This window comes from Heptranchias perlo, chromosome 8, assembly GCF_035084215.1.
Source record: "Heptranchias perlo isolate sHepPer1 chromosome 8, sHepPer1.hap1, whole genome shotgun sequence".
Taxonomy (NCBI): Eukaryota; Metazoa; Chordata; class Chondrichthyes; order Hexanchiformes; family Hexanchidae; genus Heptranchias; species Heptranchias perlo.
In genome coordinates this window covers 84,221,101-84,233,799 of record NC_090332.1, presented here as the reverse complement: position 1 = coordinate 84,233,799, position 12,699 = coordinate 84,221,101, and the positions used below count along the sequence as shown (strand labels likewise).

The 12,699-nt window shown below is 38.9% G+C and overlaps 1 protein-coding gene across 1 annotated transcript in view; it reads left to right on the top strand.

Annotated features, from left to right (window-relative positions):
• The window catches only part of LOC137324764 (serine/threonine-protein kinase PAK 5-like), a 104,004-nt gene that overhangs the window by 47,536 nt on the left and 43,769 nt on the right, over positions 1–12,699 (top strand). The window contains exon 2 of the mRNA XM_067989444.1: positions 8,219–9,028. Coding sequence (XP_067845545.1) covers positions 8,219–9,028 — 810 coding nt within the window. The remainder of the gene's footprint in view (positions 1–8,218; positions 9,029–12,699) is intronic.

Below are 12,699 nucleotides of genomic sequence, written 5' to 3'. Positions count from 1 at the left end.
AAGTTTTATCTATTGGTTGCTGCCTCATTGGCTGAGTATTACAATCATGGTCTAAACATTTACTTCTCATCAGGTTACCACCCACAGCTTCTAATAATTGGAAGGAACATTACCTTTAGATCTTCTGAAGAATTAGGGGAATATATGTATCATTGTCAATAAGATTTCAGTAAAACATAATGGCATATGAAATTTTTCATATTGCTGTAAAAAAAAATCCAATGGTATAATTATAGATTTAGTCTGCCAAACCCTTTGGCTGTGCTTGAAAAGAGCATAGTGAGCTGCATAATACTAAGTGGAGGGACTGGTGGTGCCAGTGGGGAGCAATTTGAGGTGATCAATTAAGAGTAACACACAGGGACCTGGATTTTAACATGGAGCCAAGAAAAGTGGGCGGGGGGAGGGGGGGGTGGGGAAGTAGTTTCTCGGGCATGAAACCCGGAAGTAAAGTTGGCGAGTCGGAATCTGCGATCGCAACCTAATTGAAGGATAAAAATTTTACTTCCGAGTTTCGCGACCGGGGATCGGAGAAGAAGGAGGGAGGGTGAGATCGTGAGCTGTGGAGAAGATTGGGGGGTACGTGAAGAAGATCGAGTGGGGAGAAGTGATCGGGTCGGTGGAAGAGTTGGTGAATGGAGGTGGGGGGGAGGGGGTTGATCATGGGGGTCCGATCGCAGCAGGAAAGCTTTTGGGCCTGGGGAAAACACTCCTGCTCCTCCTGGCCCACAAGTAGTGCAATAAAGGTACTTACCTCAATTTTTTTTTTAAAAAGTACTTGACATCTCCTAACGACGTTAATTGCCCCACTAACAACCCGCCCGCTACCACTAATTGAGACATGACCTCATCAAGTACGTTCCTCGCAAGCATCCAAACGTGCCCACGTTAAACCCTGAAGTGGGCGCGTTGGAGCCGGGTTGCAGTCATGTTCCAAAAAGCTGTGACTTTCACCTCCCACCTGCCCCCAACCCACCAGATCTTCGGGGTTAAAATTCCTCCCACGAAGTGTATTATCAAAGCATTAAAGTGTTTTGCCTTAAATTTGAATTTTCCTATAATGGATAGCTCGTGGCAACACTGCAGTTACAGTATGTCATGGCTGACAAGAACACGCCTAAGCCTTGGTTTCATCTTTATGGTCAGATCCTAAATTGTGCATAACCATTACAAGCACTGTCAGAACTTGTAATGTTCTTTATGGGGAAAAAGCAGAGGAGTGGGACTAATTGGATAGCTCTTTCAAACAGGCACGATGGACCGAATGGTCTCCTGTGTTGTAAGATCCTATGATTCTATAACTTTGATCCCCTTTTGTTTGTTTGTAAATGTTAATTGAAGGGCAAAGTGGAAAATTATGTTGCAAAATACATCCTTAATTCATATGGGTCACTTTAACATAGCTTTTCTAGATTTTTTTTCCTGGTAAGTATGAAAATTACATGAGATTGTAGTTCATTGAAAGGCAATGCTTGTAGATTTTGCATTTAACAGGAAATAAATAGAACCTGGAAATCACATATCATGAACAAAAATAAAACACAATTACCTATATGAATTACAGTCTAAGTGAAAGAAGAAAGCATTGAAAATGGGACGCGGAAACATTTGTGTGTTCGTTTAGAATTTTAACAGTGTAACTTTGTACATTGGGTGGTTAAACTTGTGCAAGACAATAGATTAGAGACATTAACAGGGTAGAGTTATTAATTACACACTACTATTCATCATGGTTAATTTGGTTTGTTTGAGCCTTGTTCTGCTGCCTAGAGGAGACAAGTGTTTCTGCAACCAGAAAATATTTTTCCATTGCAGCTTATCATCAAAGAACACACTACACAAAGAGCCTCATGAAAAATTGCTACTGTCACTGAAATCTAGGACAAACACCCAGAGCTGTTCCAAACGCAATAAAATGGAAATGAAAGCAGGCACTTGAAAATATTTGACTTTAATTCATATATATGGGATGACATTGTGAAACACTGATATTTCTAACCCAGATAGTGTTTGCTGATTAGACTATCCCCTTTACCCTTACGTTTTCTATTGGTTCAATGTGCTTTACACTGATAAATATGCTTTCAACTAATAAATGTTCTTTCATAATAAACAGTGATTGTGGATATTAACATTGGCACTTTCGTTGAGGCTAGGATTACTTATACTTAGTTGGTACTATAATCACCTTATTATCCGTACTTGAGTAGTTGGTTGTAAAGACTTCATTAAGCGAAAATCCATGACATGGTAAAATATTGGGTTTAAAAAAAGCCAGAGAGATTGCTCCTCATTGCTGTTGCGTGAATGATTTTGATGAAAGCTACAGCTGATTGTTTTGTTAGTATTTGCTAGCACAATTTTTGAATGGTTTTTCAAATGCAGAAAGAACAAGTTAGGTTCCATTTCTTGATTGAAGCTAAAGAAAAACCTCATGCATAAAGTATGAAATAAAGTTTACTGTGAAAGTCATTGAACATAGAATTCTACTGTAAAAAATTTAATGCATTTAGATAGTAACATTTAATTTTTAAGTTAACTATTGAATTGCAAAATGAACATCCTATGGTGGACTTAACCCCAGCTGCTGTTCTGACAACATAGGCCACCAAATAATTTTTTTTTAAAAGTTAGCATTTAATCCTTAAAGTGTAGTCAGCACCAGAGAATTCTGCACTTCCAGTGCAGCCATTTTGTTTTCAGCTTACCCACCAAAAGGCTGAAATAAATCCCGTAAATTTACTGCTGCTGAGATGTCAGGTGTACATTAGCGTTATTGCTTTAATACTGTTGTGATGTCAATATAACATAATTTCATCTGTTAAAAGTATTATTAAAAAAATTTAAATAAAAAAATGCTTTTAAAAAAAATCCTGTTCTCTTTTCCTTGCTTATTCCTTTTCTTCCATATTTACTCATTTTTTGTTGTACATATTTAATCGTTTTTACCGTTCGAAAAACAAAATTCTCCCCATTTTATTTGTGTTGACTACCCTGATACCCATTCTGGAGCTGGGCCCTACGTAAGTAAAATTCAGTCTCTGACTTAAAAACTAGTTTCTAATGTTGGGTTTTACCGAATTAAGAAACTGCACATTAAAGTTACTGTCAAGCTTTGACATCTTGTTCAGGTTGCTAACAGATGTCTGAAGCACTGGCCTGTAACCTAGAAGAGCAGGTGTACTGAAACAAATTACTTTGTCAGCAGCAGCATGGGTTTTAAAGTCAAGGTAAAAAAATGCAAGCTAAAAAGATTAAAGGGTTGCCAGACACACACATACTGCTCTGAGGATTCCAGGTAACCGTTATTAATGACAAGTATTTGCTATCATTTTTAGGAGGGAATATTTTATGCTGCTGAAAGCATGTCAGGAGGGGAATGGAATGTTTCCCAAATTTTGTACCAGTGTCTACACCTGCATCAGCGATAACGTGGGTTGGATGCACGGTATGGCTCTCTCAACACCAAGCCAACACTTTACCTTGGCTGCAACTTCAGAGACTGACTAGGCTCATTTATTTTAGGAACTTAACAGCCTTCAGAGAGACAAGGTTTTGTTTCCATCAGTTTGGACTTAAACCCATATTTCAGAGGCAAGAGGACAGTGCTCTAACCCACTGCAATATAGCTTGACATTCAGTTTGTAAATTAGCAATGGAGAACAGAAGAGGCTGAGACTGGTTTGTTAGGTAACATTGAATGCTTTAAATACATTGAATCTGAAATCCAGCACATTGAGAGAACAAAATAAACCTGTGAAAAATAATTAAATCATGGTTGAGTAGGGGGCCACACTTATTAAATAAAATTAAATAGATACATTCCCTGTGGCCTTTTTGCACCTCAGAAAAACCTCATGCATAAAATATGAAATAAAGTTTACTGTGAAAGTCATTGAACATAGAATTCTACTGTAAAAAATTTAATGCATTTAGATAGTAACAATTAATTTTTAAGTTAACTATTGAATTGCAAAATGAACATCCTATGGTGGACTTAACCCCAGCTGCTGTTCTGACAACATAGGCCACCAAATAATTTTTTTTTTAAAGTTAGCATTTAATCCTTAAAGTGTAGTCAGCACCAGAGAATTCTGCACTTCTAGTGCAGCCATTTTGTTTTCAGCTTACCCACCAAAAGGCTGAAATAAATCCCGTAAATTTACTGCTGCTGAGATGTCAGGTGTACATTAGCGTTATTGCTTTAATACTGTTGTGATGTCAATATAACATAATTTCATCTGTTAAAAGTATTATTTATAAAAAATTAAATTAAAAAAATGCTTTTAAAAAAAATGAAAAGAATTTAATGGTAAATATTACTACTGTTTGCATATCCCCAGATCAATACCATGCACAGGAGCAATTATGTTGTGTGACAGCCAAGTCTTTTTCCGACTCCCTTCACATCTACACAGTAACTCTGAAAGATTTAGCTTGTTCTCCAGTAATTTTCACAGTCTCCAGCTTCATTCTTAACCTGTGCAGTGCAGTGCTGTACTGAGCGAGTGCGGCACTGTCAGAGCTGGCTTCCTTCAGATGAGATGTCTGACATCGTAGGTGGATATAAAAGATTCCATGGCACTATTCGAAGAAGAGCTGGGGAGTTCTCCCGGTGTCATAGCCAATATTTGTACCTCCATCAGTATCATTAAAACAGATTATCTGATCATTATCTCATTGCTATTTGTGGGATCTTGCTGTGCATAAATTGCCTGCTGCATTTCCCTACATTACAACAGTGACTACGCTTCAAAAGTACTTCAGTGGCTGTAAAGCGCTTTGGGACATCCTGAGGTCATGAAAGGTGCTGTATAAATACAAGTTCTTTATTTTTTTTTTCTTCCCCTCTGCCAAATTACAGCTTTTAACCATTTTCTTCATCCATGGTCACAAGTGGTTCCTTATGCTGAGAGGTTCTTGCAATAGTTTATCTCTTCCTCTCAGCCTTTCAGTTTATTCCTATTATCTGTCCTCCACTTCCCTCCACTGCTCCTGTGAGACTTATAAAAGGTAAAATGGGGAGAAGTTTATGTAACATATTCCAGACTATTTTCTATGTTAGTTATCAGAGGAGGGTGAAGGAAGAACTAAAGGAGTTCCAAACGAGGATATGAAAGAGCTGCTTATATCTATCTATATGTAAAAGTCTTTTATATGTGCACACTTCCTGTAACTAACGCACTTTTAATTTCATCAATTTTTCTGTCACACTGCTCCATACATGGCCCTTATTTTTATATGCTACTTTGATTTTATAATTTATAGTTAAACAGGAAAAACTTGCAACAATTTGGGAAACAGAAATTGAGTTCATTGGAACTTGGATCCCCTGCAGCACAGGCTGAGGAGCTGGGAGATGCAAAATTGAGGTGCTACAGTACTGCTACAGTGCCACTACAGGCAGGTTGTTTTTACAGAGTAACAAGTTTACATAGGCAGTTTCAAGACAAATATTGCAGTTGAAATTTATAATGGAAGTGCACAGAGTTGTAAGATTTTAATATAGGTAGTGTGAGATTGAGCTACAGTAAATGATCAAAAATTGAAAGATAGAAATTGGTGGTTTATTGTTTTGGAAATAAGTTGTACAGGAAATTCATATAAATCTTAACACTGATTGAATGTAGTACAGATGTGCCCTTCAATTATTCAACGAAAAGGGGAGTAACCTTATTGCAAACTAACAAATTATGAAGGAAAATAATTAAATGTTTTTATTTATGAATACTAGCTAATATCTCATTTCCCAGGGTTAGTCTGATGACTGGAGAATGGCTATCATGTTTAGTGTGGCCCCATCTTGAACCAATTGCAATGGTGCTCTCATAGGAATAGAGCAAATGTATTTCTTGCAGAATTTGTCAACAGGAGCTTGAAATCCCTGGCTCAGTTAAAGGATCCTTTTCCACCTGGTTGTCTTGGTCACTCTGGGTATTATTTTCCACAGCAGCATGTTGGAAACTAGAACTCCAACAATGCTTTACTCTCACTCATGTTTTCTTCCTCACTGCCTCCTTTCCAGAATTTATCTACTGTCTAATGACTTCAGTTTTGTGTGTTTCTCATATTATCAATGTTATTTCTATGATTGCATATTCAACTGGGTCAGAAATCAAAATGGTGCTGGGAATTAAATTGAACAATGTGATTGGTTACAATTGCAGCATTTGAATTGGTTGCTTTTCTCTGGAATCTTTTCTGATCGTATTTCAATATAATCAGGATTTGAGAAAATCAGCATGTTTGATTTTTTTTTCTAGCGGCAGGCAGATTCAATGTGCCACCCTAAACATTTAATGTGCGATACATTATACACAAGATTCATAATTAAGACAGATTTTTGCATCAGTCACACAGAATCATCTCCATTGAAAGAGTATTTTTCTCAAAAGAACCACATCTTATATTGGGATGTAGTCTATAAATTTAACTGTTATTTAAATATCATCAGAATTTGAAATTTGCCATTTTTCAAATTTAGTACCTAGTACGGAACACCATTGTTTACTGTGGACAACTACACCCATTGCCTTTGTTAATGTTGTTTGACCATGAACCTAACCTATGCAAATTTTGACAAATGTTTCAAAGGAGAGTGAAGTACAGCAGGCAAGCTTTAGAATTTCTGTGCAATCATCAAAGTTGCGATGGCAAATGTCCAGTTCAGGACCACTGAATGCAGTCTTGATGGGAAAGATCAGGTTTACTGCCTTTTTTTCTGCCAATGATTATTTGTGCCCTGGGGACTTTTAATTCCAAGTTGCAGGTATCATTAATTAAAAACTTTCTGTGACCCAACAAGAGTAGGGAATGCATTGCTGAGTTGAGGCAAGGCTTCACAATACTCAATTTTCCCTTATCTTTTGGAGAAAAGGATGTAAAGTGCTTTTGCCACAGCATTCTAATCACTGAATTTTATGCAGTGAAATTAATTTGAAAACCCTAGAGGAAGGACTGTAAGAGAGGAGGGAGATCAAAGAGATCTGGAATAAAAGTATTGAAAATTGAAATGCATCCCAGTGTTTTTAAAAGTTGCGTTAGCAAACATATTCATATGTGCATTACATCGTCATTTGAAGAATGGTAACTAACAAGCAACTTAATTTTTTTTTGACAGTACGGGCATACCAAGTTTATGTGTATTTCTAGTTCTAATGATGAATATAACACTAAATATTAAGTACAGAATAACAGTTTGCGAAAATTTGTTTTAAAATTTAAAAAAAACTAATGGTATTGTTGCATGGTATTGAAAAATGTATATTTAATGCTGTGCTTATGTTGAGATTTGGCATCTGAATCTGTGAATGGCTAGTGGATTTTAATGTAATTTGTGAGAGATCTATGCTATTCCTCCTATACTACTTCTGATAATTCAGTCATTTTTTGTGGTTAAAAATTGAATTATCCAGCAATTCAAATTAAGCAATGTAAATAACACAGCAAATTGATGATTTTATGCTAATAAAACATCAAATTATCCAATAATTTGACTTCAGTGACTTTGAATTAGCTGGAGTAGACTGTAATAACAATCATCAAATTATTTTGATCTTTTTGCTGATAACATCCAACAAACAATATTTGGCAGGTGGAACACTTTACAAAAACAGAAAATGCTGGAAATGCGCATAATGAAGGTTGTCTATTCAAAACATTTTGTTTTTCAGATGGTGACTGATTTGTTGTGCATTTCCAGCATTTCTGTTTTTATTTCAAATTTTCAGCATTTGCAGTTTTTTTTTCTAGACCAGGGCTGAAGAGTGGGGCCCAAGAAAAGGGAAGAACAATGTCAGGGTAGAGGGAAGACCAAAGATGAGAGTGTCACCATTACTCTAAAAATGAAATCCATTGACTTCCTACCCCTGCCTATCTACCCTTTACCCAAACCTCCATCCAATTGATCAGAATTGAGTCACATCTATCACCACATTGTTTGACAGTTCTCTCAATTAAATATTTGAGACCAAGGGGAAAGAATAAGAGGGACAGACAATCAGATCATACAAAACAGATGGATAAACACAGACCAACATCAGATAGACATTTTTTTAATAATAATCGGTGTGAATATTTGTAATTGTCAGAGAAACATAACGATTGTTCTAAGAAAAGGAATGCATTTGAGTTTTAAATCATTGACTGTTGTATTCTAATATTAAACATGATTCAATGTACCCTCTGTCTATATTAACTGATTTATTTTTTGTTACAGACTATAGTCAGAGGAAACCGAGCATGGAAAGACACTTCCTTAAATGGCCTTTTGGAAGAGTTCAATGATATTTCTGTAACTCGCTCAAACTCTCTACGTAGAGAGAGTCCTCCTGCTCCAGCACAGACAAATTCCAACCATAGCCTGTGCAGTCCTGAAGAAAATGGCTACAGCCATTATTATCTCAGACATTCATATGACATTGAATCTTCAAAAGATTTTACAGCAGGGAAATGCAAAGAACAGAGCAATCATGCAGAAGACTGGGACAGATATTACAAATATAACAAAGCAGCTCATCAAAACGGTCAGGATTCTAACAGAGTTCGGTCTGTAGAAACGTATTACTTAGAAGATAATGTACAAAAGACAGATTTTGGTAGATTGCCACCAGACTACTATACATATATGGTGTCAAAAATTAGGCCAGCAGACCACAGTGTGACAAGCAGAGACTCCCCAAGAGCTCAAAGGTCACCGCCAGTTCACAGGAGACACCCACAAAGTACACCTTCTAGAACTGCTACTCAAAGAGAAATTCCTAGGGAAAAATTGGAACACAAAGAAAAAGACTGGGGTCCAGAACCCCAAAGGGAAGACTTAGACAAACGACCAAAGTCATCCTATGTCATACAGACAAGTCCTCAACCAACTATGAGACAGAGATCAAAATCAGGATCTGGATTGCAGGAACCAAGTGTGCCGTATGCTGCCAGTGCATTTAAGTCAACACATCCCACTGGACATGCATATAGTTCATACACATATCCCAGGCTGTCAGAGTCGATGGCTGTATCATGCATTCCTAAGGTAAATACCACTTTCATATTCAAGCCTTCAACACTTGTATTCACATCTGCTTTCCACCACTGTGTGGCATTGTGTCGTTTGATTTCTTTGGATTTCCATCCTCCCTAGCTGCGATTTCTCCCCCTCTTTTCCCCCCCCCCCACTTTTTGGCTGATTCAAATGTAACTGTGTTCTTTTAATTTCAAAACAAATGTTTTCTTTTAAAGGTGCAATATACTTCTTGGCTTTAATGGGTTTAAAGAGCGTACAAGAAAAACCCATAGTGGTGAACTTTATAAGATGTGTTGATAAGTAAGAAAGTTATTATATATCGCAAATATATAATAGAAGTTAAAAAAAATCCTACTAAATCCTTGAAAAATTGATTGTTTTGAAGATACTTAATTTTTGTCATGAAGATCAATATTAGCAATATATGGTTAGCATGCTGTACGTTCCACTAATTGTTCATGAGTTTCTGCAGATCACAGAACCATTTTATATGCTTCTATTCTGATTTTGCACATTCATCAATCAATGCTGCTCTAATCTGGTTACCAGGGAATGCACGAGTGGCTCAGGTCGACTCAGCCACCAGTTTTTCCTACATTCTTCAGAAGTGCATTCCTAAATAGCGCTGGATGAGATTGAGAACTAACCAGGTGGGGAATTATGGGATTGAACCCCTATCTTGCCGCTGCATAGTGTCAGATGTCCGACCACTTGTCACACGGTTTAACTTTTTTCATTAAATTATTTTAACTGGTGTTTCCATAAGATTTTTTGTTGAGAATAAAGATCACTCAGCTCTTCCCAGCTGCCTTTGGTCATCCTAGATCATTTCAAACTGGGTAGGCAACCGAAGCTTAGGCCTTCAGCAGTACTGCTCTGAAATTGGGGCCTCACAGTGATGACACACATTGGCAACGCTCCTCCCCGCCTGTAAGATTTTTTTGTTGCCCATTTCTCCCTATATCTGCAACTTGAATTTATAAAGCGCCTTTAACGTAGTAAAACATCCCAAGGTGCTGCACAGGAGTGTTATCAAGCAAAATTTAACACCAAGCCACATAGAGATATTAGGACAGGTGATCAAAAGCTTGGTCAAAGAGGTAGGTTTTAAGGAGCGTCTTAAAGGAGGAGAGAGAGGCGGTGAGGTTTATGGAGGGAATTCCAGAGTTATAGGCCTAGGCAGCTGAAGGCACGGCCACCAAAGGTGGAGCAATTAAAACGAGGATGCGCAAGAGGCTAGAATTGGAGGAGCGCAGAAATCTCGGAGGGTTGTAGGGCTGGAGGAGGTTACAGAGATGGAGAGTGGCGAGGCCATGGAAGGATTTGAAAACAAGGATGAGAATTTTAAAATCGAGGCGTTGCTGGGCTGGGAGCCGGTGTAAGTCAGCGAGCGCAGGGGTGATGGGTGAATGGGACTTGGTGCAAATTAAGGTATGGGCAGCAGAGTTTTGGATGAGCTCAAGTTTATGGAGGGTGCAAGATGGGAGGCCGGCCAAGAGAGCATTGGAATAGTTGAGTCTAGAGGTAACAAAGGCATGGATGAGGGTTTCAGCAGCAGATGAGCCGAGGCAGAGGCAGGGGCAGAGACAGGCAATGTTACGGAGGTGGAAGTAGGCGGTCTTGGTGATGGAGAGGATATGGGGTCGGAAGCTCAGTTCAGGGTCAGAAAGGACGCCAAGGTTGTGAACAGTCTGCTTCAGTCTCGGACAGTGACCAGGGAGAAGGGACGGAGTCAGTGGCTAAGGAAGGGAGTTTGTGGCAGGGACCGAAGACACACTGGCTTCAGTCTTCCCAATATTTAATTGGAGGAAATTTGTGCTTATCTATTACTGGATGTCTGACAAGCAGTGTGACAAATCAGAGGCAGTGGTGGGGTCGAGAGAGGTGGTGATGAGGTAGAGACCACAGAGTGCTTTAATGCAGGATAGATATCATGCAGTATTTACTCACAAGTACAAACTCATGAGTGCCACGTAAACAGTTATACTTAGAAAACCCTTTGCTCACTATCCATTACGAATGATTACATTCAGGAAGCTTTTTGTTGTTCGTCTGATTTGGCAGAACTCTATACTATTAACGATGATAATCTGTAACTGAAAAAAAACTAAATAGTTTTAAAGGAGCAGTATTCTTTACAAGGACCATAGTTATGTTTTCAAGGATTGGTGTGACTCTTACTAATTGTTTTTAAACTGTTCTACGTGCTGTCTTTCTTCAAACTAAAATATGAGTTGTAATAGTGTCACACTAGTTGCATACTAGGAGGAGATGCAGCTGAAATTCCTCCCCTGTGAAAATTAGAGTTGATGGAATGTCTGCATGCAGAGAATATTAGAAGTTATCACTGGCTAATTATTTTTACTTTTAAATCATTTTTTAAAAATGTTTTTAATCACCATCAATATAGATTACCACAGCATAGAGCAAGAGGCTTTTCACTAAATCAACAGAGAAGTAGTGGGATTATAATATTTGGAGATAACAGCAAGTATATTTTCCTCTGCTCACCAATATGAGCAAAAAGTCAGTCCAAGTATAAAATGGGGAAATTTTTTTATGCTTGCCCTAATTTTGTTCTAAATTATAAGGCTGCTGGTGGCATCAGTGGGATAAAGGAATGATTGGGCTGAGTAATATTGTAAACAATATAAAGTTCGTAGCAGTATACCTAGATCTGATCAGCTTTTTCCTGTACGCAGTACGTTTTTGATTATTCGTCTGTATAGCTACACACCACTTTCTTTTTTTTTCCTTCCCTTCTCTCCTGAAGACATAACTCTTTATGGGGGTAATGGATCCACGGATATTAGTCTCCTTACGTTACTCAATACTGTATCCGAATGGCCATTCATCATGTATGAGCCTAGACAGTGAGTGTCAGCTAGCTGTATGACTGTAGCAGCGACCATAGCTGAGCTTGATTGACTCTTCATTTGACATGCCCACTTTCCAGTAGGGTCATTATATACCAATTGAAAACAGGAACCCTTTGTCATTTTTTTCCCCTTCTCTCCGCCCCCCCTCCCCCAACCTGAGTAAGAGATGGACCACGGCCACTTGTAGCATTCCTGCCATCACCCCAACTTTTTAAAAATTCGTTCATGGGATGTGGGCATCGCTGGTGAGGCCAGCATTTATTGCCCATCCCTAATTGCCCTTGAGAAGGTGGTGGTGAGCCGCCGCCTTGAACCGCTGCAGTCCGTGAGGTGAAGGTTCTCCCATAGTGCTATTAGGAAGGGAGTTCCAGGATTTTGACCCAGCGACAATGAAGGAACGGCGATATATTTCCGAGTCGGGATGGTGTGTGACTTGGAGGGGAACGTGCAGGTGGTGTTGTTCCCATGTGCCTGCTGCCCTTGTCCTTTTAGGTGGTAGAGGTCGCGGGTTTGGGAGGTGCTGTCGAAGAAGCCTTGGCGAGTTGCTGCAGTGCATCCTGTGGATGGTACACACTGCAGCCACTGTGTGCCGGTGGTGAAGGGAAAGAATGTTTAGGGTGGTGGATGGGGTGCCAATCAAGCAGGCTGCTTTGTCCTGGATGGTGTCGAGCTTCTTGAATGTTGTTGGAGCTGCACTCATCCAGGCAAGTGGAGAGTATTCCATCACACTCCTGACTTGTGCCTTGTAGATGGTGGAAAGGCTTTGGGGAGTCAGGAGGTGAGTCACTCGCCACAGAATAC